This window comes from Falco rusticolus, chromosome 1 (genome assembly GCF_015220075.1).
Source record: "Falco rusticolus isolate bFalRus1 chromosome 1, bFalRus1.pri, whole genome shotgun sequence".
Lineage (NCBI taxonomy): Eukaryota > Metazoa > Chordata > Aves > Falconiformes > Falconidae > Falco > Falco rusticolus.
The window spans coordinates 15,804,257-15,830,056 of record NC_051187.1 but is presented as its reverse complement, the minus strand read 5'-3'; the positions used below and the strand labels follow the sequence as shown (position 1 = coordinate 15,830,056).

The 25,800-nt window shown below is 58.9% G+C and overlaps 1 protein-coding gene across 4 annotated transcripts; it reads right to left on the bottom strand.

The window, feature by feature from the left end:
• Positions 1-24,716, bottom strand: HNF1B (HNF1 homeobox B). Of its 4 annotated transcripts, none has more exons than XM_037370883.1 (9): positions 24,326-24,716; positions 18,893-19,092; positions 17,278-17,542; positions 16,606-16,847; positions 9,114-9,277; positions 6,049-6,184; positions 5,733-5,924; positions 4,877-4,995; positions 1-1,944 (listed from the first exon to the last, which is right to left on the bottom strand). In XM_037370883.1, the coding sequence occupies exons 1-9, from the start codon at positions 24,661-24,663 to the stop codon at positions 1,924-1,926; spliced, it is 1,677 nt and encodes a 558-aa protein (XP_037226780.1). In that variant the 5' UTR covers positions 24,664-24,716; the 3' UTR covers positions 1-1,923. The 4 variants fall into 4 exon arrangements, with proteins under 4 accessions (XP_037226780.1, XP_037226790.1, XP_037226801.1 ...); XM_037370893.1 differs by having other exon boundaries at positions 6,049-6,181; XM_037370904.1 differs by having other exon boundaries at positions 17,278-17,464; positions 24,326-24,715.
• Positions 24,717-25,800: the final 1,084 nt, after the last annotated feature.

Sequence of the window (25,800 nt, the reverse complement as noted above, 5' to 3'; positions counted from 1 at the left end):
TCAGAAGAAATGGTATTTAATTATGGTATACATTAAATTAAATGTCATTCTGAATATTGGTCTCCAATTTACGATGACTTATTCACCGTAGGGCAGCTCCTATTAGTCCTTGCAAGGATTAGGGTCCCACTGCGCTAGGTATTGTACAAAAACACAGCAAAAGAGCCTTTCTTGCCCCAAAGAAAGCATCTAGTGTTTTCCTTTTTAGCAGTGGTCATCCGTCCCTGGGCACCTCTACTCCTCTCCACCTCTCTAAATCACTCTCAGAAGTTGGCACATGCTGCAAAATTCAAGAAAAATTTGCACAACTGGGGATCGTTAGATCCCTTTGCAAAGGGGAGCGGGTACGGAGGAGCTCGTATCTCACGGAAGCAGAAGCGATGCCTTTGACAGGTTCTGCAGCTTTGGGAGGTAGGACTTGGGCACCTAAAGCCCTCGTGGCTCTGGGGGGTGTGGAGCCCAGTGTCCTCAGTGGGTGCGAAGCTGGGGTGTGCCTTCACCGCTCATTCACAAGCTGGAGATCTTGCTGTGAAGGTTTTCCTCCAAGAGCTGCTGCCAGGTGAGACAAAGCAGGCAGCCAGTGGGGACCGCGGACTGGCGTGTCCACATCACAGCCCAGGGCCCGCATCTCCAGCTGCAGCTCAGAGTAGACACCACAAGCATGAGAGCACCAGCACCGTGTGTTTATTGGTAAGGGTGGAGCCAACCAGACTCATCAGGAACCTGCTAATGGTGGAAAATAAGCCATCTGTACTGGCCATTTACTGGGCAGGAGACAAGGCAGTAACTGGGTACCCAGTCCCTTCTGCACCCCATGGAGGGAAGAAAAGTGAGACAGTCTCTCAACCTCATTTGAGGGAGATCTCAACAGAATTTCTTGCAGCCTCATTCACCTCTGTAGCAGCGAATGCCACAGGCTCACCTTGAAAACTGTCGATGCTGATGCATCCCACCAGTCTGGATGCATTCACCAGGCTCCCGAGTGCTTCCCCACCCCACCACTGTCAGAGTCCCCAAAAGCAGAAGAGTCTTTTGAGATCTCCATAGCTGTCCCCACACGGATCGGCCAGATCCTGCCAGGGCTCCACTCAGCTCGCCCCATGCCCTTCCTTCACATGAGATGTCACCGCACAGAGGACATACGTCTCCCTGTCCTCCTGCAGAGCAGAGACCGGTGCTACCTGACTGGCATCCTGCCTAGGCCCGGGTCATTGAATTAACTCATTTAAAGGAAGAAGAGAAATACAAAACCAAAACCATCCTTAGCTCTGACCTTTAACAAAAAAAAAAGGTGTGGGGGGAGAAGAAAGAGAAGAGATTAGGGAACAATATATACAGATGGGGGAATTGCACTTAATTACAGTAGTTTACATCCATTGGACAAAATTTACTTCTTTTTATATAAATCTCTATGTATAGGAGTGGGGAAGGGTGAGGATGGAGCAGACTGTACCTATATTTACAGATTAATTGGCTCAGTTCAACAGCACATGCAATTCCTCCTTCCAAATGCCAAGTAACAGACCCAAGTCCCTCTCAGTCCGTCGGGTGAAGGAGCATAACTTAAATATTATCCATCTTCCCCTTCTGCCGGTTCCCAGTACAGCTGTTCCTAGTTCCTCGGGAGAGACAACAGCCTCTTGGAAGGCAAATACTTAAGAAAAAAATCCCCAAGACACATCTTGGAAATACTGTGCGGAGGGAAGGAGAGGCACGGTCCCGGGTGGGCACCCCGCAGATCCGGGCTCGTCCCGGCGACAGGGAGTCTCGAGCTTCTGGCTCCGTTTCGGGTTGATGGGCTCCTCGCTGCGGCGTTGGGCTTCGCTCTGGCGACTCCCCGGGCTCAGCACGCGGGTCACCGGCGGGATGTTGTGGAAAAATAAGATCCCGTTGCTATGTGCAAAAGCAGCGAGGTGTGGAGCATCACCAGGCTTGCAGGGGACACTGGGGAGGGAGAGAGCAGCACGGTGACTGGCAGGCAGGCAGGGGGTGAAGGCAGCACCACGGCGGGGGTCTCCGGGGGCATTGCAAAGCATCTGGAGGCATCACCTCCTGTGCCACCCTGGGACCTTGGTGGTGCCGCACAAGCCCTGCTTGGCCCTGAGCCCTCCCCAGTGACCCCCCAAGGGGGAGGCAGTGGGAAAATACTTTCTGAGCCAGATATTGCCACCCCCTCCCAAAAATAATAATAAGAAGAAAAGGGCCGGTTTGTGCCCAGGCTGTTGCAGAGATTGTGCCACACAGCTCAGCACTGCTGCCAAGAGCAGCCAGGCGTGAGGCTGAGCGCAGCAGCCTGTGCTTGGGTGGGAGTGGGGCTGGGGGCCATGCTCATCGCTGTCCCCCAGCACTGCTCTCACCTCTGGGGAAGGAGCTGAGCAGCCCCTGCCACTGCATCCTCCCACCGCAGCAGCCCCTTCTCCATCCCGGGGGGGGGTGTCCCCCACCCAGGGTCCCCCCAGCCACCGGTGGGGTGGGGGGCCAGGAGCTGGGGGTGACCTTGTGGGCTGGAACGCACAGCAAACATCGTAATGCAGAGATAGGGAGACGCCAGGAGCCTCCCGTGACATGTCATTAGGGACGGGCCGCGACTATCAGGTGTTTGCTAACGTAATAAAAATGGTGGCTTGGCCTCAAGCGTTGTCAAAGGAACCGGGAGGTATTTGCCCCTTCCAGGTCTAAATAACAACATCTGATAAGCAATCTGTAGCACTGGGCTGAGGGGAGAGCTGGGGGGGATAGGGGACATCCCACTGGCCTCGGTCCCTGCCGGCAGGACCAGGAGCAGCTGGGCTCCACCACGGAGTGCGTCTGCGGGGGCTGGCGTGGGGGCTGTGGGTGCAGAATTGCCCCTGGGCTGTGCAGGAGAAATGCCTCTCCTCTTGCAAAGAAGGAGTTGCTCAGGGAGCAGCAGCGTGACCCCCCCAGATTTGGGGTTTCATGTGGGCTGTGCGTACCCTGGGATTATCCATGCACTCCCCCCTGCGGCAGCCAGCTCTCACCCAGCAAACTGTGCCCTGAAAACTGCAGCTCCCCTGGGGATCCAAGTGGCCCCCCCGGCCACCTCGGAGGAGCCTGTTGCCACCGGGCACCCTTGTGCCCGGCAGCGCCCGCCTTATGCCGAGGCAAAGCGTAGAGGAGCCAAGGGATGGCCCCCGTTAGCCCCAGTCACGGGCAGAAACCCAAATCACAAAAAAATATTGAGCCATTTGAGCTGTCTGTGGGGTGAACAGCATTTGGGGGGCACCCGCGCTGCCTCTGCAGCACTTTGTTTGCCCCTTGCCGCTAACAGAACGGGTGATCACAGAAAAAAAATCAACGTTCAAAGGTAAATTTTTCCAGCTTTAACTTGAACGTTGAATGGTTGGTAGGGAAAGGGGCTGCAGGGGCTGGGAGGCTGAGCTGGGGGGACATGACCCCAGTGCCCATCCTGGACCCATGCAGAGGGACAGGGGCCAGATCCTGCCCTGGGCACTTGCAGGACCAGCCCGTGCTTGTTTGTCACGTACCAGGGGCTAACGGGGTGGGTGCGTGCCGCCTCGGCACTTTGCACCCACTCACCGCAGCAACCACGGGGACCCATTTCCATCTCCCCCATCCCACCTCCCCTGCCCTGAGCCGCAAGACCTCCTCCCCCTTTAATTAAAGTGCAAAAGCTTGATGGAGGGAGAAAACCAAGGGAGCCCCCACCACCCCAGGCAGTGCTGCGTCAAGGAAGGCTGCTCGTGGCGCCCGGCCGGGCAGCGGGAATGAGCGGGCACCATCCCCCTGGCAGGACATTTCCTGTGTGCCCAGGGCTCCTTCCCGCCAGCCCAGCATCAAAGGCAGCCCATGGCGGAGAGCGCAGTCAATCGGGGCCGTTCGGGCCGAGCGCACACCAGATGGGCCGATAGAGCTGTGCGGAGGAAATGGTGCTCCCGAGGCGCGGCCGTGCCTCGCTGCCCCCCGTGCCCCCAGCAGCAGGCGCAGATAAACCTGCACGTCGAGCACTACAAAGCGCGGGAGCCCGACCCGAGCCAGCAGCGGTGCTCATCAGCCCTTCCCGGGCACCCCAACCCCCCAGGCAGCCCCTCTCCCAGCTTCTCCCCGTTGCAGCCCCAGCCCCCTCCTTCACCCCTCGCCGGGCATCCACGGGGGCTGCCTCAGCGATCCCACGCCGTATTTACTCTGTGGTTGCTGCAGACATTTTTTCCCTCTCCCCTGTCAAACCTCGGTAAGAAAGTTTATCTGAATGCAAGTTCAAGGCTCTCTCTTATTTATCTAGCGATCAATAAGGGCCACATATTTCCCACAGTCCCCAGAGCCGGCTTTTAAAAAGGGACTATTGTCTGAGTAAGGCCTCACACACCTGATGTGTACCAGGATAAGTCCGGCTTTACACCTGCGCCGGCACTGGGCAGATGATAAAGGTTTACGGGCTGGGGTAAGTCGAGGCACATCGGAGCCCAGCTCCTCTGCTCAACTCCAACCAGGGTGGATTCACCCTGGACACAGAAGCAGCAGAACCCACGTGGTCCCAACCTTCTCAGCCCAATTTGTACCCCTGAAGGATGCTCCCACTCTGATGAAGTTGCCCCAGGGATGAGCATGCCCCGGCTGGTACCCCCAGGCATTAGACAAGTCCTCACTGTCCAGACAGTCGCAAATCCCAAATCCCCATCGCATCACCTGCGAGCAGTTTGGAGCCCGCAAAGGGGCTGGTATGGGGTTCCTGGTGCCAGAGTGCTCATTGCCAGCTGCCCAGGGAGGTGCAGCCCAGGCAGCAGGGCAGGGTCTCTGCTACACCCTCCTCTGGCCCCACCTCTAGGGGGGAAACAGCCCCACTCCACCCCCCACACCCCCACCTGCACACCCTCGCCAGCGTCCACGTAGCCATTACCTGCTTACTGGAAGACATATTGGTCAGCGTGCTGATGCTGCTGGTATCCGTCACCACCATTGCTGAGGGGAAGCGGGAGGTATGGGAATACTGGGGAGGCTCCTGTTTGTGTGCATACACTGCGGAGAGGAGGGAGACAAGCAGCTGTCACGGAAAAGCCCCCCCAGCCCTCGCAGCAGGGCAGAGCAGCCAAGCACTGTTACGGCCAGTTGCAGGGGTGCTGCATGGGAACGAGCAGTGTGGAGACACAGATGAGGTAAAATGAGCCGCGGAAAGAAACCACCGCCTGCCTCTAAGCCACCTCCTTCTTGGGTAGCAGCTCGCCCAGGGAAATCAGAGGGGCTGAAGGGCTGTGGCTGGAGCAGACACTGGAGCTCTGCAACCCCTCTGCAGCTGAGCCCAGCGCTGGAGCAGGGCCGGGGTGATGGATGAGCCCGAGGGGCCACGCCAGGTCCCTTCAAGGCACAGCGGAGAAGCGGCTGCTTTGCAGGGAGTGCAACAGGCCTGGCCACCTCCTTTGGCAAAGCAGGTGTTTTAGCAGTAAGAACATGGAAGGAAAAATAAAGTTTGTACAGGATGCAGGCAGGGGGCTGCATCCCACCCGCAGGGCAGCAGTGGAGCGGTACCGGAGGTGCAGTACAGTAGATGGCACAGGGGGAGGAGAGGCTGTGGCGGGATGTGGCCACCCCACACCACCATGCATCCCACTCGCAGCTCCGCACCGGCTGGTACCTGCGGGAGAGAGGCAGCAGCCAAGGGCACAAGCTCGGGCATGGGAGAGCAGGAAGAGAGCACAAGCTTATTTTCCATCTAAACTCTGGGCCCTTCCCTTTGCAGCTACCACCCCGACCCTTACTGTGCGAGTTCTGCAGCTGGGTCACGGTGGCCATAAAAGGCTGCTGTGTCATATGGCTGGGTGACTGCTGCATCAGCGGCTGCTGGTGCGGGCTGTGGAGCTGCTGGGAGAACTGGACCGGCTGCAGAGCTGCCAAGCTGCCAGCCACGCTGTTGATAACGGGTACACTCTGCGCCTGCGAGGTGTTCAGACCTGGAAGGAGGGGGATGGCAGAACAGGGATGTCAGCACCAGTATGAGCAGGCAGGGCATCCCCCTCCCCATCACAGGACGAGGGGTCCACACGGGGTGCGGAGGGGAGCTTGGGGCACGCTTACTTGGTGCGATGGCCATGACTCCTGAGAGCGGCGTCATGATGAGGTTCTGGGACTGCTGCGGGTTGTGGTGTGACAAGCTGTGGATGTTGGTCAGGGTGCTCACCGGGGGCAGCCCGCCCCCTGAAACGGAGATCTGCTGAGGAGCAAGGCAGGGCAGCCACCATCAGAGACACAGTCGAGGGGGGTGCTCCCTGCCCCCTCCCCTGCTGCCCACCCACCTACTTCAGTGGGGAGATTGTGGGGGGATCAGCAAAGGCCCCCCTTCCAATAGGCAAGAGGGTTGCAGCCTCCCCGGGGCACAAAGCATTCAGCGCACACAGCTCCCACCGCCCCAGGGCTGCGGACCCCGGCTGGGACCCCTGAACACCTTGTTAATAAATAGTGAAGCAGCAGCGAAGGACTCTGCTGGCACCAGCTTCCAGCTCCCCGGGAGCATGATGCTGGGACATGGCACATCCTGAGCCTTTGCCATTTCATCCCCCAAGGCCAAGCTCCTGCCCTCGGGGACAGCTGCCGACTCTCAACACTCATTAACTTCTAACTGTCGTGGCTGTAGGGGAAAGTGGGAATATATGAACTTGGGAAGGTAAGGAAAAAAGATGGAAAGTAAATAAAAAGGGCCTCATGGTGATGCTCTTAGTCACCACTTTTGCAGATGGGTGGGATACTGGTGAGACGGCGCGGGCGCACTCGGCCAGAGCCAGCTCCTGGGATTCCAGTTGGTGTTTAGGGATCAGACACACAAAGGCACTTGGAGCATGCCAAGGGGACTGAAGCTGGTCCCCAGCACAAACAGGGGGGCAGGTGCCTTATTTCTTTAATTGCTGCACATTCTCCTAGTCCCTCTCATCAGACAGAGCAACCTCGATCCCAATTCAGAGCCATCCTTTGGCTCTTCGTGTGACATTTCTGGTCACCAATCCCAGCACCTTGTTTATTTTGCACATGTGAGTTGGAGATAGCCCTGCTGCAATTGAAACAAATCCATCAATAAATTCCAAAGCCCGGGAGTGACTCATATTTCCTGATCCGGTATTTTCCACTTTCAAAGTCTCTTCAAGGCCAGGTTACACCACACTTGGCTGCACAAGTCAAACAGCTCATGGTGAGCACACGCTGCTCGCCTGCAGCCAGGCTCCTTTCACAGGGCGTTTAGACCCAAAGCACCGTGCCTAAAATCACCTCTGGAGACTGCGTGACTGGAAAAGGCCCTCCAGACACTGGACCCTCGTGGGAGACCCCCTGGCACTGCCACGACTAAAGGCAACACTGCAGCGTGAAAGAGTGAAGCACCAAAGCTTTCTGCAGCCTCAGTAATGCTCACCCCTGAAAAAAACGATTGCCTTCAGATGCAGCAACTGCCTTGGCAGTTTTGGTTTCGTGTAGGGTACTACAGGCACATGTTTACTTACTAGAAACCACAGCCTACAGCATATTTTTATTAAATCGCTTGCAAGCACTAGCTAGCCCTGCTTAAAGATCAGAGATAAGCTAGCAGAGCCCCACGTTGCTGAGGACCTGAGCGGTCCCCGATGGTGCTGTGCAATGTCTGCGCAGTAGGGATAATCCAGCAGGGCTTTTGCTGCCGCACACCAGCTTCCCAGTTTGCTTTTCCCAGTTTAATACACTGCATTTCCATGCAGCCTTCTCCCGTGCTGCCTGGCCACTGTGACCTCCCCCTGCCCCGTCCAAGGGTCTGTCCCTGTGCTCCTGCAGATCCACCCCTCAGAGGTGGCCCCTGCAAAAGGAGCTGGTGGGGGATGCTGGCAGCCTCTGCCACCGAGCTCAGCATCGCCTCGTCCTTGTGGACCCCTGCCCCAAGCACTCGCTGCCTGCTGCTGCTGCTGCCTTTATTCCTGACTCATTTTATGACTTCAAGGCTCAGGGTTACAAGGCTCAACACACCCCTGGGGAGATACGGGTGCATGTGGGGCAGAGGGAGCACACTGGCAGGGCTGGGGTTTTGCTCTACAGTATCCCCCTGTTCGGCAGGGGACGCTTGGCTTTGTGGGGTCAGCGGCCGAGTGCGCAGGGTTGGGCCGAGACCCTGGCGAGGCAGAGCCAGAGAGCGGCAGAAGGAAAGGCGAAATTCCACAGTGCTACAGCTGAGGGAGGGTGCGACGAGCCTCTCCACAGCCCCCCAGCCTCGCAGGGAGACCAACGCCAACCCTCTGAAAATGGAAGTGAAAACCTGCCGCCCAGTGCCATGTTTGACTTTCACTTTCAGCAGAAAAAACCTGCCGGAACAGCAGCGGCTTCGTGCAGACACCGGCAGCCAGCTCCAGACAAGGGCTGTGCCCTGCCGTCCCGTCCTGCCTGGCCCCCCGCACCCCTGCCCACCCGCACCCCTCCCAGGGGCTTCGCACCCACCGGGCACCCATGGGAAGGAGCAGCTCGAGTGCTCGGGCATCAGGAACCCAGCCCAGCCCTGCAGTTCCAACCGCCTGTTTTGCAATGGTCCTGCAGCACTCGGTGTGTGGGGGCGTCAGGCACGCGGAGGGGATGCTGGTGTCCCACCGCCACTGCCTGCCTCTGCCCAGCAAAGCCCGAGTGTGTGGGGAAGGGGATGGGGAAAGGCAGGAGCTCTGGGGCCAGAGCCAGCACTAGGGGTTTGACACCCTGGGTGATGCCCTGGGACAAGAAGCTCCCTGCCTGCAAGGAAAGTGCTTCCCCAGCGAAACTCCAGACCTGGGAGGGCTTAGTGAAAAAAAGAACGAATGAGCATTTTATCAATACCCATGTCATTGGCAGGAGAAAACAAACAGCGATCCACCCAGCGCGCATTCAATCTGCAAGGCATGCAATCGATAGAAACCAGAGTGGGGCTCTGTCAGATTTATGGGCTGCGCTCAGAAAACACGCCATCGCCTGCCGGGGAGCGCGGGGGCCGAGAGCCGCCTTTGAGGCGGGCAGCGGGATGGCCACGCACCCGCCGGCCCTGGCCCCACAATGCCCCATTGTTCAGCATGGGCCGCGTGTGAAACCCGGGGAAAGGGTGTTTGCTTTGCCCGCCGGGCCCTCTTATCTTATCAGCGAAGCCGCCACAATAGGCCAGGTGTACTCACCATTTTACCGTCGGGCGAGAGCAAACTGTGGCCCGGGTCCAAGCCGGCCGGGGAGACCTGCTGCAGGACCGCCTGGCTGGTGGTGACCATGGCACCGCTGCCATGGTGGCTGATGGCCCCGGAGGATGCTGCCTCACCACTCACCGCCTGGCTGTACCGGACCCCTGCAAAACACCACCAGGCATTGGCATCACCCACGAGCACCCCGGCGAGGGTGCCCCGGCCATGCCAACCCCCTCCGAAAGCGTCCCTTCAAAGGGGAAACCCTCCAGCCCTCCCCAGCTCCCTCGGCATGCACAGCACAGGGACGCAAACAGATGTGCAAGCACCCAAATGACAACAAACGGGAGGAACAGGACCAGACAATATGCCCCTTCCTCCAGTGCTGCTCCCCAGCATCTCGCCAACCCCATCTTCTGAAAGTACAGGGAGAAGGGATTTATGGTGAGGGATGCTGAGCGCCCACCGAGGCTGCAGCCCCTCTGCTGCCCAGGGCCCCGATGCCACTGGGTGCAAAGGGAGCCCAGCCTGGGCCAGCAGCCTGGACACCCAGCTGCATCCCTTGTGCTTTATTTGGCAGCAAATTGCTGCAATGTCCCTGTGGCTCTTGGACACCAGCCTGGGGTCCTGAGCCGTGGGGAGCAGTGGCATCCTCCAGCTCTTCCCTCTGCGAGGCTCGCCCTGCTCCCCGCAGCCCTGGCCACCCGTGTCTGCCCAGCTCTGAACAGCCACCACTCCCATTTTTTGTCTCAGGCCTTTCTGCAGCTGATTTCCCTTTCGCCTCCCTCTTGACAAGTGTATGATTAACAGATCATCACAGCGAGACAGAGGGACCAGACACACACAAACCTCCAAATCAGACCTCAGCCCACCACCGTCAAGAAGGGAAATCTGGCTCAGGCACAGGTCTTCTATATAAATATATTTAATTTGGCTAAAACACCCTGCACTGATAACCATATGATCAGCCATGTGTCAGGGAAAGGCATCTACAGATTGCAAATAATTAACCGAGGAAAATCCACGGGAAACAAAAGCGTCTTTTACGGGACTGCCTTGACAACTACGGCAAAAAGCCATTTATTACAAGGAGTCCGGCACCGTGCTCCTGGCTGGGTTGACTGAACTGCCCTCGGATCGAAGCGGTGGATGGGCAGCCCAGAGCTCTCCTGGGACAGGACAGCATGGTGGCGAAGCTCAGCCTCCCAACCAAGACCACCAAGAGCATCGTCCACCCGTGACCCCCTGCCACCGCACAGGGGCATTGGGAACGGCTCCCCAAAATGACCCTTGGCCAGAGAGGTGCAGACTGTGGAGGTTGCCAGTGGCTTCTCGGCTGTCCTGGCATAGTGTGGACACCCCCAGCTACAAAACACACCCAGGTAAAAGATCTTCCCCCTGGGATTTTGGATCTCCTCCCAGGTGTCCGAGAGGAAGAGCTGATGCAGGCTAGCTCGGCGAAGGATGCTCTAAGGGCTATCCTAGAAGTCTCTGAATCCAGGAAAAGGAAAGAAATGGTAACTGGTGCCCAGGAGCTTTCCACAAGCTCCAAAACCATCTGCCAAAGCACAGATGGCTACCTGCGCCCTTCACCAAAACCATGGAAAAGTCACTCTAATCACCTCCGAATTTTCCCCATCAGCTGGTTAAACACGTCCCACAGATAGGAATCTCCCCACGATGTCTGGTTCCTGATCATTTCCCAGCAAACCCCTTTTATCCCTGATAATAAAAGAATGTCCTCTAGCAGGTGGATATTTGCCGGTCCGAGTGGACGTCCCTGCCGTGAACAGGGTAAACATTACTCAACCGGGGCACTGTCACACACATTCTTCCCTGCGGTCCCAACCTCGTGCAGTGTGCTTCAGCCGCTGCCGGCCCCAGATCCTGCAGCGCTGGTCAAACAATGGGAGGGCAGATAAAATAAAGCCCTTTCTTCTGAGCGCGATCTTAAAGATAGACGAGGAGCACAGGCAGCTCCCGTTGGAAAGAAAAGCAGAGTTTCTGCTCAGTCTTCAATCTCTTTTGGGTTCAGTGAAGCTTTCAGTAAGAACAAATAAAAAAATGTAAAAACTCCATTTTAAACCCAAAATCATGCTATAGCCAATTGAGGATGCTTGTACCTCAAGAGTCAGGACACCCAAAGGCACGAAGCTGTCTTTAAAACATATGAGAGGTTAAAAGCTGGTTTTCAAGCTTTTCCTTGCAAACCCAGGGACAACACTTTATTGTCTGAGAAACAATAACCAACGCTGAGATTTCCAGATAGTCTGGTGACCGAGATTCTGGGTCTGTCGGTAAAACCGCTGAAGGCTCCGAGTCTTGATGAAGATTAACTCTCCGGAGGAGTGCGAGGTCGGGCTCCAGGGCCGGTGGCAGCCGTGTCACCGCTGGCCCCACCGAGGACCCCGCCGCCGCAGAGGTAGGGGCTGGGCTGGTGGGGGGCTCCTGCGTCCCCAAAGCCCGTGGGCACCTGGGTCTGCCCACAGAGCGCTTGCTGGCCAGGGCGATCGCCCCCCGCCATGGCTACCTTGCAGACCTTTAGGAAGCCATCACCGATCCTGGCACGGGTTTTTCCCATTGCTAGCACGGGACGGGTATTATGTGTATGCCCTCAGAGCTGGGATGGCTTTGGGCAGATTAGGTGATTAATATTGGGAAAAGAGCACCAGGCGTTATTGCCGTTGCTGTTGTGGCTGTAACAGAGCTCCCCGATGACAGCGGGTGCCTTTCCTCCCAGCTCCCCATTCCCAGTGAACATGGTGAGCTCCAGCCCAGCCTAAAGCATCTACCTGGGCGACAGTCACCTCTGAGCTGTTTTCCAGGTTGCCCCAAGCGCATGTTACTCCTCCCCAGCCACCTCCACCGCCCCTGTTTTCCTGCTTTTGGGCTTTATCTGTTGGAGCAGCAGGACACAGCTCTACACAACGCCAGGGACCGTGCTCAGGCTTCCCTGAGACCCCCCTTGGCATGCTCTGCCATCGCCGGGGTGCTGAGCCTGCCATCCCCCCATGGCACGACCGCTGGGACCCCCGCTCAGGACCCAGCAGCTGGGGTGAACACACGGGGACGGCTCTGGCTGTTTGCACCAGGACATGAAGGTTTTTCCTCCTGGGGCGAGCAGGGAGCTGTGGGGTCCAGGTTTATGCGTGGGGGCTCAGGCAGCTATCGCAGCCTGACACGACTGCTCTCCTGCTGCTCTCCTGCACAGCTGGAAGCAGCTCCCATGCAAAAAGATTTATTCCTCCTTCTCTGCACAGCTGCCCAAAGAGGAGCCTGGATGGTGATCACCGGGAATGGTCCTGGCCATGGAGCCTACCCTCGTTAAGGCTTTTTTTTTTTTTTTTACTGGAGCTACAGCCATAATATAAAAGTCTGTTTATGGGACCCGGCTATTGTGCGGCCCCTGAGCTGCACAGCCCGTGAAATGTTTTACTGCTTTCCCATGTTTCCAGACAAGCTGCAGGGTCCGGCTCCTGTAGCCTTAACCCTGTGTTCCAGCCGCCAGGCAGCGTGACAGCCCCCAGACCCACTGCCCTGGGGCTCCAGGGTCCTGTGCACCCATGGCTTTCTGCAGCCAGCCCCAGCATCCCCAGCTTCCCAGGGGTGCCAGACCCATTTCCCCGACCCGGCTTTTATCAGGGGGGTCAGGCAGCAATAGGTATTTTTGCTGTTCTCGTTGCAGGGGTGTGCCATTTTCTAGGTACACACCAGCCTTGTGTCTTTGGCCAGCAAAAGCAACGAAGCAGCTTGGTCCTCCCCTGCTTTCAGTCATATTGATATGATTAAATTGTACTTAAAAAAAAAAACCAAACAACCACATTCACTGTACTTCTAAATATATTTCCTGTGCAGTGAGAGCCGCTGCCGTCACACCGCACATCCCGACCTCTGCTGCCGCTTGCCCCAGCACCAAGCTGCACTTTTGCCCGGCGCTTCGCAAACATCCTGCAAATCACCGGCAATGCCCAACCCCAAAACAGACCCGGCCACGCCACGTGCCTGGTCACCGATGACTCAGGCAGCGGCAGGGATCCAGCCCCGGCCCTGCCCGACCCATGAGGATGCTGCCGGCGGTGTGGACCAGGAGCCCAGCAGCAGGTCGAGAAAGACAAAGTGTCATTTTTGGGTGCTGGGCTCGGTGATGCTGCATCTATTGACACGATAGCAGCAGCTGGGTCGGTGCTGGGACCGTTCCACCCTCCCAAATGCAGGTCCAGGCAGTGCCCAGGGCAGCTCTGATTTTTGGGCTGCCACTCAAATTGTCTCTAAAGTGTTAATTTTGCAAAGTTACAGAGGTGCATAGTTTATATCCATTATAAACCTGTTTATGGGGACTGGACCCTCCCATTTCGCTGCTATCATAAAGTTCTAATTACCCCCCATAAAACCAGGAAAAGCTCCTAACAGCACACTGCACCCACCGAGCCCCACAATGCACCCAACAGTAAAATATTACAGCCGCTGGCACTGGCTCTGCAGTCAGAACCAGCACATACCCCAAGGAACAGCATGTAGGACCCTGACATAAACCAAAGTACCTCTGGAACGAGGGTTTACTGATGGGCGCTTCTTTAAGAAGAAGTCAAAACACTTAAATTGCCCTTTGGGTTTAGGAAGAATCTCAGGGGTGGTACTGAGTTGTTTTTATGTTTGTTATCTCCATCTGTAGAGATACCTAAAAATATATACGTAATGTACATTTATGTATATATACACACACAAATATATATATATGCACATATGATTGCTCTGATACTGCTCTGATACTCTGATATTTGCAGAGCAGGTACAGATGGATGGATAGATGGATGGACAGACGGATGGGTGCCCCGACCACTTTTCGGTGCAGGACCCCCGGGACCAGCTGGAGGCGATGCTGTGGCCCCTGGCCGTGGGGACGGGGCTCTGTGGGGTCCGACGGGCGCCGGCCAGCCCTTTGTATGCAGGGTGGGAGGCGGGGGATGGCTGGCAAGCGGGGCAGTGCGTCACCTAATCTCATCAATGCACCAATTGTCTTTGGGGCTCTTGAAGATAAAAATGGCATAAGCCAGAGTCTATGGCATGGCACCGAGATAAAGCCCTGAGTGACCTTCAAATCAAACAGGGAACCAAGATTGCTGATAATACCCCATAGGAAGGGAAAAGTCCAGAGTCTGAGAGAAGCCTCTGAGAGAGATAGGCTTTAAGTATTTACCTCCAAATAGTTAAAAACTACAGCTTGAGGCTTGACAGATGGGTCCCCCAGAAGAGGCCGGGAGGATGTTTGACTTTTACAGCTCTTACCCCTGCCTGGCTGTCATTACGCCCTTTTGCAAGACCCCATTGACGTCCTGAGGAGCAGGCGATCCCCCTTTGTCTGCGGGCCGGGCAGCGACACTGCAGCTGCCCCGTGCCGCCAGCCCCACCGCATCCTGCTGAGGGGTGTCACGGGGGGACAGGGCTGCGCCGGGGTAGGACGCGGGCAGCGTCCCAGCACCGTCATTAAGCTGTTAAAGACTCCAGACACAGTGCAAGGGCAGTTCAAATCCCAGCGTGGCCAGCCCCAGATGGGGTCAGCCAGGCAGCGGGGCCGGCCCCACCAAGGCAGCGGGTCCCCAAATGTCTCTTGAAGGAAGACGAAGCAGTGATGGACCCAGCGGTTCCTTGGGAGCTGCACGCCTGCTGCACCAGCTTGGTCCGAGTGACCCTGACGCAATCACGGCTGAGCCCCATCCCTGCCCATTGCCCCCAAACCAGCCCTAAAACCCCACCGTGGCCCTCGCCAAGCCCACCTCCTCCTCCTCGGGATACGACCACCGGACACCAACCAAATCCCGTGGCCAAGCCCTCCTGACCCCTCTAGAGGGGCCCTCTGCCGCCGCCACAGCCATCACTCCTGCCTGACTCAAAAGCCCCTCCAAATGGGCTGTCATCGGCCCTATAGCCACGGCCGGCTCCTGCTGGCCACTGCTCCGACTTGAAAATAAAGGTTGGGGCTTAACGGCCCTCCAGCCCCGAGATAAATGCCCGCGGTTACAGTAATTGCCGTCCCCTAATAGAAGAAAACAAAGGCTCTTGTGGGGTGCCTGCCTGTGCGCTGGCAGGACGGGGGCACATCAAAGGCAGCGGGGTTCGTTCAAAGCCCCGGCTTAATTGTCAATTAAGCATGCACGGGGGGGACAACGCCATGACAATGCGGGGCTGCATGCTGGTGGGGTATTGTAAAGGCTGCCGGCCGACACTGAAAACAGCTGATTTTGCTGACAATGTGCTTGTAGGGCACCTTGTAAGCAATCAGCCGGTGACAGGAGGGCAAACGTCCTCCCTGTCCCTGCCATTGTGTGGGGCATTCCTGGGGCAGGGTCACATTTTGGTCACCGCCAGCCGGCCCTGGGGAGAGCAGAACCCAGGAGCGGGTGGGATGCTGCCTGGCCCTCCCATGGCTGGGAGCTGGGTCGGATGCTGTGTGCCCACCCGGGGCTGCTGCATCCCCCGGGTACCACGCTGGGGGCTGCCCTCGCTTGCTAACGCCCAAGGACTGGTGTCCAGCCATGGACTGGCACCGTCCCCAGCTCCCAGCCTCCTCTCCCCAGGCACCTTGCCCTTCCCACAGGGGCTCCTTGCCACACGGGTTTCTATTCATTTGCCTTTGTAACGAGCTGGGTGTGTGTAACGAGCCAGGCAGGGTCATTTCCAAGAGGCGGCTGGTTTTAGTCTTCCCAGCCAGGCTGTGCCAGTGCCATGGCCAAGGGGGGACGCGGGGTGGTTGGGGCGCAGCCCCCACGCTGGCCCTCATCGCCTGCCCGGGGCCGGCGAGTTGGCTGCAGCAGGCAGGTGGGGGGACAATGGGGATTGTTCTCCCAACAATGCTTCTCACCCCATGCCACGCCACCCCAGCCCACCCCGATTAGCCTCCCCAGGCATGCAGCCCCCTCCCCGGCAGCGTTATCTCCTTAAATCCCCCGGCAGCCTGCTCTCCCCAGCTGGCTCCTCACTGTGCACAGCGGGGCCAGACTGGTGTGGAGCGGTGAGGGTTGGGGTGAGCCCTGCACCCCCTGAGCAGCTCTCTTCATCATGCCCTCTGGCACGGGGATGGTGCAGCACCAAGCCCCCAGCCCGTGCCAGCTGCAGCCCTAGAGCAAGGCCAGGATGCGCTGTCACATCTTCCTACAGGCTTTGCCACATTGCTTGTGCACCCCACACCCCCGAAACCAGCGCTCACCAGCAGCCCAGGTGCAGAGCAGCCCACCCCCCACCCTGTCCAGCTGAATCCACACCGGGACTCCGGTGAACGAAACCAAGCAAGCAAACACCGACACTGCAGTGATGGTGCTTGCTCCTCCTCACCATCACTCCTCGAGGCTGCGGCAGGGACCAGGGTCCCTACCTCCGCCCCTCCCCCAAAGGTACCCACGTGTGGCCCCAAGGGCTCAGCACCCCCATCCCCAGCAGACACAGCAGCCAGCGCTGCAACTGCTCCCACGCCCGAGCACCCTCAGCGAGGGCTTACCTGGCATTTTGGTGGGAGGTGAGGCGCTGGGCTGGTTGTGGTGGGGGGAGCCATGGGACAGCAGCAGGTTCATGCTGTGCGGGGGCTGGCCCGAGCTGTAGGCGTCCATGGCCAGCTTCTGGCGGAAAGCCTCCTCCTTCCGCCGGTTGGCAAACCAGTTGTAGACGCGGACCTCGGTCACCAGGTTGGAGCCGAGCCCATGCGCCTTGGAGGGAGACACCCCTCGCTGCAGACACTCAGCCCTGTGCGTGCAAGGGGACATGTTGGAACAAGGGCGCTGCTGGGGGGGCCTCTGCCAGCACCACCAGGCAGGGGGGCCATGGGAGGACAGGTGAGTTTGGAGGTGTTTAAGCCCTCCCTACAAGCCCGCCTGCTCTTTCCAGCTACATCCATGCTGTAAAAGCCATCCCACCCTCCCTCTGAGACTGCTGTAACGCTGCAGCATCCCCACAGCATCCCCACAGCATCACTGCCCCAGCGGGGAGCTCACTTAGCCCTGGACATCACCCAGATAGGGAAAACAAGGCAAAAAGAGGGCAGGCAGCTCAGCAGAGCCATGCCATGGGCCAGTGGCCAGGGCTGCAAGCCGCAAGCCCAGCATCGCAAGCACTTTTTGGAAGAAAGGCTGCAGGGCGGGCGAGGAGGCAGCGGGCGGCGCAGAGCAGCCTTTACCTGTTGCACTCCTCCACCAGAGCCTCGCGCTCCTCCTTGCTGGGGTTCTTTTGGCGGTCGTAGGCTTGGTACAAGATTTGCTGGGAGGCCGGCCCCCACTTGAACCGATTGCGACGCATCTTCTTGCTGGGGGTTTCGGAGCAGGTGTCGTCGAGCTGGGCAGCCCCCTGGTTCTGCTGATTGAACTCTGGAAAGAGAAACAGCAGCTGATCCTGACTGCTTTTGTCTGTCATATTTCCACAACCCTGGACTGTCTGGTTGAACTCTGAAAGAGAAAGGAGCAGACGTGAGCTGGCCTGTAGCCGCTGCTCAGAGTCACCGTCGCGCGCAGAGCTGCCCCCCCCGGGTCCCCTCCCGACGCACCCCAAGCCCACAGCCCCCGCACGCTTTGGAGCAAGACGGGTGCTCCCGGCCACCCACCCCAGGGAAGGGTCAGCCTTGCACGCTGGCAGGGGAGTTATTACCAGCCCTCCAGGACAGTGTTTAATGGGGAGCATGTGCAGGGCATGCATATTCATGGGCAGGGTCTCTACTGGCACGCACTTGTTCAGGGAGGGTTTTTACAAGCCAGGAGCCAGGCAGGACGGCTGCAAAGCCCCCCGAGAGGGTGCCTCTCCCTGCTGGCCCAGCACTCCCGTCCCAGCGTGGTGGGACGCCGGCCCTGTGCCCAAGGCGGGCAGGCACCAGAGGTGACCTTCCCCAGCGGCCTGCCTCAGACCCGGCGCTTGTCACCATGGCAGTAAAGGGAGATTAATGGGAGGGTTTTATTATTCTCAGTTTTGCAGGGGAATTCTCCCTCTTTTTATAATGGCTTTTCCCCCTGTGACAAGGGGGGAAACGCAGGGCAAGGCTGGAGCAGGCTCTGTTTGCTCTAACATCTCAAGGTGTGTTTTCAAAGCAATGGTATTTGGTGCTAAACCCTTTCCTGCACTTCCCATCCGCTGGATACTGCATCCATTTGCAGGAGGGAGGCAGAGCTCTTTTAAGGGGGGAGTCTCAGCACCCCAACCTGCAACTCAGCTGAAAACGGGGCCGCATCGAGCAACAGGGGACCAACCCTGGGGCAGGGCTTGGTGGGAGAGCTGCACAAAAGCCATAGTCCGTGCACTTGGCCAAAATCATTGGTATCTTAAGTAGCACAGACTGCCCACAGACCATGCTATGGACATGAGCAATTCACAGGTTTTGTTCTTTTCTCTCTTTTTTTTTTTTTGCAAGTAGTTGCAGAAAATGAGCTGTCCCAAGAAACAGAGAGGAAAAGAGGGCAGAGGTGGGAAAGGCATCTGACTGTGTGTAATCATTAATTGCTTTCCCAGCTCTAACAAATAAAAATATACAGAAACTCAGTTGTGTGGATGGGCTTGGGGGAACTCGCACAGTGTTACTGTGACCAAGAGGGGCTCTCGCCCAGTTTTCCTGTGCCTTAAATTCATTTTACTTGTAAAACTGTTTTGGGGAAGATGCTAGGTCCAGGGGGCTCTGCCAGGGAAGAGGGCAGGGGGCTGCTCCTCGCCCAGCCCCTGACGTGCCTGGTACCCGCAGACAGGACCGGGATGCGGGGCCCCCCCTCTCCCCCTGCCAGCCCTGAAGGGCGAGCGCTGGCGCGGGTACTTACGCCGAAGGATCTCCCGCTGCTTGCGGACGTACCACGTGTAGAGGGCAGCTCTCTTCTGTGTCTTCATGGGGGTGCCCTTGTTGAGGTGCTGGGAGAGGTGCGACTGGTTGAGGCCGGTGACATCCACCACCTCCCGCTGCGGGATGTTGTGCTGCTGCATGTACCCCTTGATCATCTTCGCCGCCCGCCATGGGTCCTCGCTGTGGGGATGGAAACAAAGGGTTAATCTCTCCTGATGGGGAAAAGTACCTGGTATTTGCTTCCTCCCATGATGGGGGAACCCATTATGATGATGATGATGATGAAAATTGTTTCAGAAAGGCACAGGATCCTTTGAGCATCTGTCTTTCCCAAATGCCATCCCAGCCTCCCAAGACAGCCCCATCCTGCCCCAGGAGGGGCCGGTGGGATGGGGGCTCACAGGGTGCCACAGCCACCCTGGGGATGCCCACCAGGCTGTTCTCCCAGGGAGGGAGAAGTAAAGAGGGTCCCGGTGTCCTGATGGGGCACATCAAGGTCTCATTAATGCCGGTAAAGCACCTCCAGATCCTTCAAGGAGAAACGTACGTAGCCCCATCCACTAATTGCTGCTGTTACGAAGTTCAGTGCAGTGTCTCCCCTTGAAGATATGCACACACCGCAGGATACACGGACACATGCGTACATGTGGATACGGGAAGCCTATACCAGGTACCTCTGAAGAAAGAGAAACCTCTCACCTGGGGATGCTTTCCTTGCCCCTTGCCACGGTACCCGCACTGTGCCCCAGACCCCGGGCTTGCCGCCAGCTGGCAGGGACCCCCGCACAGCCACCGAACCCCACCTGCCGCGCTTGCTGCTTTACCTTCTCCCTTCCATTCCTGCAGCGGTAATTATCTTAAAATCTCTGCTCATTTAAAAGAGACCCTCCTTCCACGCTCCGCAACAGCGAAGCACACCTGCGGGCCATAGGCAAAAGGCTAAGAAGCGAAGGTCAAACCAGGCACCCAAACTCAAGCAAGCCCCCAAATGCAAAACCAAAACCACCACCACCCCAATAATTTTAAGTCATTCTCGACTATTTTTAAACACTCGAATTTGGCTCCTGCAGGATCCAGGTGTAAAATGACTTTTTCCTACATCCACATTACTTTGGTGTCCTTGGGGTAGCTGACACCGATCGAGAGGACAAATAAAATTACGGCCAAAAATCAAGATGCTGCCTGCGTTCTCCAGCGCTGAGGAGAGCAGGGCACAGCAGCGGGGGAGCGCGTGGAAGCCCCCTGGGTTTATTCTGCGCTACAGGAGGACGTGGGACTAAACGGAAGTGCTTCAATGCCGCAAAATCGGTGTGGAGCCCAAGCCTGGTCACAGTCATGCACACAAATAATGCGATACTCCAACGCTGCGCTTGGAATAACCGTCCGACTGCTTTCCCAATTCATTACTTATTTTGGATCCTTCAACTTGTCAAGGGGAAAAAAAAACCAAAACCAAAAACCCCAACAAGCAGATTTCTTACTTTTTGTCCTGCATGCAGTATGAAAAAAAAGCTGGTTGGATCCAAAGTAAAAGTACCCAACCGGGGCCAGCCCGCTGACGGCAGCCGGGGCTTTGTCACAGCCCAGAAGGGACACGGAGCCTCCCTAGAGACATTGTCCCTGTGCCCAATCCTGCATCCTCTGGGCAGGGGAACCCCACCACATATATGGCGTCCTCTATACGGTGACAACCGCCCGGCACCGTGGAGCTGTATGCCTGCATGGGCGCACGGACACGCCGACTCCGGTTTTCCCACCAGCCTGGACCCCAGGCTGGCTTAAGCGTGGTGCAAACAGAAAAGCCCGCTCCTGTCCCCAAAACGCACGGCACCGTGGCTGGGCCACCAGCCCCACAGCCACTCGCTGCCGTTCGGCACCAGGAACCGGCAGGGACAGCTGTGGCACATGGGGGTTTGGGGCTCTCGGGTCTTCGTGCTGCCCCAGGAGAAGACGAGAGCCACCGTGAAGGATGCGAAGAAAATGTCCTTCCATCGCAGCTCCCCTCCACACGCGCCTTCCCGGCGAAGCAGGGTGAAGCCCACTGGCCGCTGTGCCCAAGCCGAGGGGCTCGTGCAGACTTTTGTCACAGGCAGTTCATGTCACCTAACTGATCCTAGTAATGGCTGATTAATAATAAGTTAATGGAACAGAGCTCATTATCATTTCTCATAGCAGTTTGGCTCACAACTAAGTCAAGGGCATCGTTCTTCCAGAGTTAAATCGTGAGCCAGTGCAACTGAGCACACTGTTAAAATGTCAAACAAGTGACTCGGGGGTTACAGACGTGATTTCTGAATTTAAATAAAATTTGGCAAGTTCTGGCTTGAAAAAATACGTGAGAATTAGGAAAAAAGTCCCCGAGTTTCCCTCCATGTTATTATTCTAAGAAAGGCTTCACCTTAATATTTCCAGTATGTTTCACACTTACACTTTCAAAACAATTATTCGGCTCTTAACTTCTGAGCAGTGATTTTTCTTTACAAATCAACTTGACCGTATTCAAAAGGGTTAAACAACCTGAAACCAAACCCAAACATTTTGTTTCATGTTAAACAAAATGTTTGGACTTGACCCAAAATGAAACCTTTGAGTGTTTGTTTGGCTTTTTTTTTTTTTTTTCTTTTTTGGTTAACCTAAAAAGCAAGAGAGGAAAACTTTTTGATTCAATACAAGCCCATATTTTTTTCCGTTCTGTCACCAAAATGAAAAAAGCCCCACATTAATTGTCCAATCTTCATCAGAACTTTACATGCAAAAAAAACCCCAAAACTAACAACCCAACCCAACACAGGAGTGCTTTGTAATACTGGAAAACCAGTTTAGAGCCCTGGTTCCACGGTTCTTCTCCACCAAAATCAAGGAAAGGTGTTTTTTTTCTTGCACAAAATTAACCCAGGTGAAGCCCGGCTGCCAACGCTGACTGAGAAAGAGACATTTCCCACCCCAGCCCCGCACACAGCGGGGGCAAAGCCCGTCCCTCTCCCCAGGGATTCCCAGACCCTCTAACCCCCTTTGTCAATCTTGAAAACAGGTAAATACAATCCACATCCCCCCAGAAATATGCCAAGAATTTATACAGATGGATTATAACCCCAGCTGCCTATAGAAAGGACCTATCTAATCTGCATCTGCCAGCGCACGCAGGGGTCGGGGCGGGAGGTGTGCTGCACCCGCTGCTCCCCGCGCCTTTTGGAGCCACTCGGGGCATCTCCAGCCGGGCCACCCGAGTGGGCACCTTCTCTCGGTCCAGGGCATCTAGCTGCTCCTGGGATAAATTATTTCCCGGAGTGGGCTCAGGCCAAGCCCTGGGGGTGGGACAGGGCAGTGAGGGAGCTGCGGGGCATCTCATCCTGGACCTGAGCTCCGTGTGCCACCGGCACCTGCCTGGCCAAGCGCTGTGAGAAACCACCGTGCCAGCAGTGGGGCCATTGTGCCCACAGCACAGCACTCGCCCTCTCTCACCCGCTGCAGCTGAAGCCATTCACGTGCCACAAACAGGCCCAAGGGAACGATTTGCTTGCCAAGAGGCCACAGCCAGTGCAAACTGCTGGGGACCACAGCACCGCGCCGGGCAATCCCGGCCTGTGCCCACACCACAGGTCGGCAGCAAAACCTGCACCGAAGTCCCAAAATTGCTGCGGAGCTCAGCACCCCCAGGCATGGGAATAGCCTGAGAGTGGGCCAGCCCCGGGGTCAGGATGCTGGTGCTGGGCAGTGGGAGCAGCAGGGGTTCGGCCCCCGTGCATGGCTGCAATAAATGGTTCCTGACTCCCCTACCCGGCTCCCTCTCCAAGTACAAAGGCCTCTCTTAGAGCAAACACGAGCTCTTTGCAAAGGCTCCTCAGGGACATGTGCCTGCTCTTGTTTGCACCAAAGGCAAACTTTGCACAGAAACACCTGTGGGAGCACAGCGATCCTGGGGCTGAGCCTCCTCAGCACCCCCACTGCCACCCCACGCACCCTAGGATGGGCACAGCCAGCAAGAGGGGTGCACTGGGACAGGCAGAGCACCCAGAGGTGCACAGCACGGTGCTACACAGCAGGGGCAGGAACCCCACAGAAAAGGCCAACAATGATTTCTCCCTTGCGTGGAGCCTCTTTGGCACCCTGTGTGTGCCAGCCAAGCCCCCCAGCAGGCACGGCTGCCACTGCCCAGCCCTGGCCCCAGAAAGCCCCGTCTGCCCTTCCAGCACCCCTGCGCTCACCGCAGCGGCCACCGTGGTGTCCCCATCCCCAACCGAGCCCTGGCACCCTGCTGCCGTGGCACCAGGGCTCTTGGGGGGCAAGAACTGGGGATGAAGATGGGCTCGGGGCGCTGGCAGGGGGTACAGGCACACATCGGGGGCTGAGCCTGGCGGGCAGGATCAGTGCCACGCTCGGGGTGCTGCTGGGGCGCCAAGACAGGTATGAAAACCGCAGTGCAAGGCCGGGGGGGCACACAGAGAGGTGCCCCCGCTGCATGCAGAAATGCTCCCGCGGGGCTCCCCACCCACTTGCACCGGGTGCGCTGTCGGGGGGAGCCACGACCGCCCCGGTGGCCCCGGAGGAGCGACGGGCTGCCCCTGCCCCGGGGTACGGCGGGGATCCGATGCTGTCCACAAGCCGACGGGGCCGGCGCTGCCGCTGAGCCCCGACGGCGGCCCCGCTCCCCGCGGCGCGGCACGGCACGGAACGGCACGGAACGGCACGGCACGGCACGGCACGGCACGGCGCAGAGCCGCATCCCGGGGCGCGCTGCTGCCCAGCCCGCCGCCTTCGGGGTGTCCTCCTTCCCCCCTCCCCGGCCGCTTTACAGCCTCGGCAATGAATAACCCGCCGCTCCGCTCGCCCATCGCGGCCCTTTGTGTATCTTTCTGTTGATGATTTATAGAAATAAATTAATAACACCCCGGGCTCCACGTGCTGCAGTTTATGTTTTATCTCCCGGCGCGGAGGGACGGAGCCGGCGGCCGGTTCGAGCTTCCGCGGCCCCGGTGCCGCCGCGACAGGCGGGCGGGCAGCCCCCGACGGGGCGGGAGGACGCGGCCGGTGGGCCCCGGTGTGGCCGGCCCCGGCTCCTCGCCCTGCCCGCTCCCCTCCGCAGCGGGGTCCCAGCCCGGCCGGCCCCTCGCCACCGCGGGGACCGCGGCACAGCCCCGCCGGGCCAGGGGACACCGGGACCCGCCACCGGGCAGGGAGCACCGGGATTGACCACGGGGCGGGCAGGGAGCGCCGGGACCCGCCACGGGGACTGACCACGGGGCGGGCAGGGAGCGCCGAAACCCGCCACCGGGCAGGACAGACGGGGCAGGGCACACCGGGAACGACCCCCGGGCAGGGTGCTTGGGGTCGGGACCGTCGGTCCGAGCGGCTGCAGACGGAGCCCGTGCCCGCCCCCCCGCCCCCGGTACCCGCCCCCGGTGCCCGCCGGTACCTGATCATCCTGTCCACCTCGGCCCGCTGCTCCACGGCCTCCTCCGTGTTGAGCGCCTGCAGCTCGCGGAGGATCGGCGGCGTGTCGAAGTCGTCGCCGTCCTCCGAGCCCTCGTCGCCCGACAGCTTGCCCTTGCCGTGCCCGTTGGCCAGCGGCGCGAAGGCGGCCTTGCCGTCGGGCGGCCCGCCGGGGGAGAGCGGCAGGCTCTCCAGCTTGACGCCGAAGCCGGCGGCGGGCACCATGTCCTCCAGGGCACGGATGAGTCCCTCCTTGGTGGCTCCGGAGCTGAGCAGGGCGCCCAGCAGCTCCCGTTGCAGGGCGCTCAGCTGGGACACCATCCTCCCGGGCGCCGGCGGCGCGGCCCCGCCGCTCGCCCCGCGCCTCCCGCCGCCCTCGGCCGCCTGCCGCTCCGCCCCGGCCGGCGGGCTGCTGCGGGGCGCGGGCGGCCCCTCTACCAAGCCATGACCGCCACCATTAGGCAATATAGCTTATGCAAATCAGCGCGGCAGGCCTCTCCTCCGGCCGCCGCCCGGGCCCCGGCCCCCGCCCCGGCCCGGCCCTTATCGCCCGCGCTGGGCGGACTTTGCCCGCGGCCCGCCGGGAGGCCCCGCGGGAGCGGCGGGGGCAGCGGCGGGACCCGGCGGGACGGGACGGGACCCAGCGGGACAGACGGCGGCGCCCAGCCCGCTGCAGCCCCGGCGGCCGTCGAGGGGGCTCGGGGCGCGGCTGCGGGACTGCGGCCGGGGATGTGCTCTCCCCACCTGTGCTGCAGGGCTCCCTGCCCTCGGTGGGACAGACCTCCCGGCAGACCCCATCACAGGTCCCCCTGACAGACCACCCCGAAGGTCCCCTGACAGATTCCCCCAACAGACCCCTTGGCAGCCCCCCACGCAGACTGCCCCGACAGACCCCCCGGACAGACCCCAACAGGTCACTGACAGACCCCCAACAGACCCCCCAATGATTCCCCCGGCAGACCCCCTGACAGATTTCCCCGACAGCCCCCCCCCCCCAGCAGACCCACTGACAGAGCCCCCCAACAGACCCAGGGCAGCAGCAGGCACCCCTCTGCCCCACCCCACCCCCACCCCGGGGCCAGGCAACAGCCCCACAGTGGGCTCAGCTCCCCCCGCACCAAGAGGGGGCCAAGCTGAGAGAACCCCCCCCGGCCTTGCGGGGGGTCTGCTCCCCCCAGCACCCCGCGGGTCCCACTGCCCCAGCCCCAGCACAGAGCGGGGACAGGCTGTGGGGCTCCAGGCCCCGGGAGAGCACCCCAAAGCGGGGGCTTCCACTGGAGGTCTGGGCCCCACTGCCCGGCAGCTCTGGGCGCAGCCTCACCGTGGTTTAGCCGTGCACCGAACGGCAGGACGCTCAGCGAGGTAGCAAAGGGGACCCTGTGGGGACAGGGGTGCCCGGGGGGCACAAAGCCCCTGGTGAACCCTGGCAGCCACCAGGGATGGGGGCAGGGAATGGGT

Coding starts and splice junctions, on each gene's coding strand:
- HNF1B (XM_037370883.1), bottom strand. CDS start 24,663: ATGGTGTCCCAGCTGAGCGCCCTGCAACGGGAGCTGCTGGGCGCCCTG. Junction 9,278..16,605: donor ACCTCCCACCAAAATGCCAG/GTAAGCCCTCGC, acceptor GGTGTTTTGCAG/GGGTCCGGTACAGCCAGGCG. Junction 6,185..9,113: donor TCTCGCCCGACGGTAAAATG/GTGAGTACACCT, acceptor CTTGCTCCTCAG/CAGATCTCCGTTTCAGGGGG.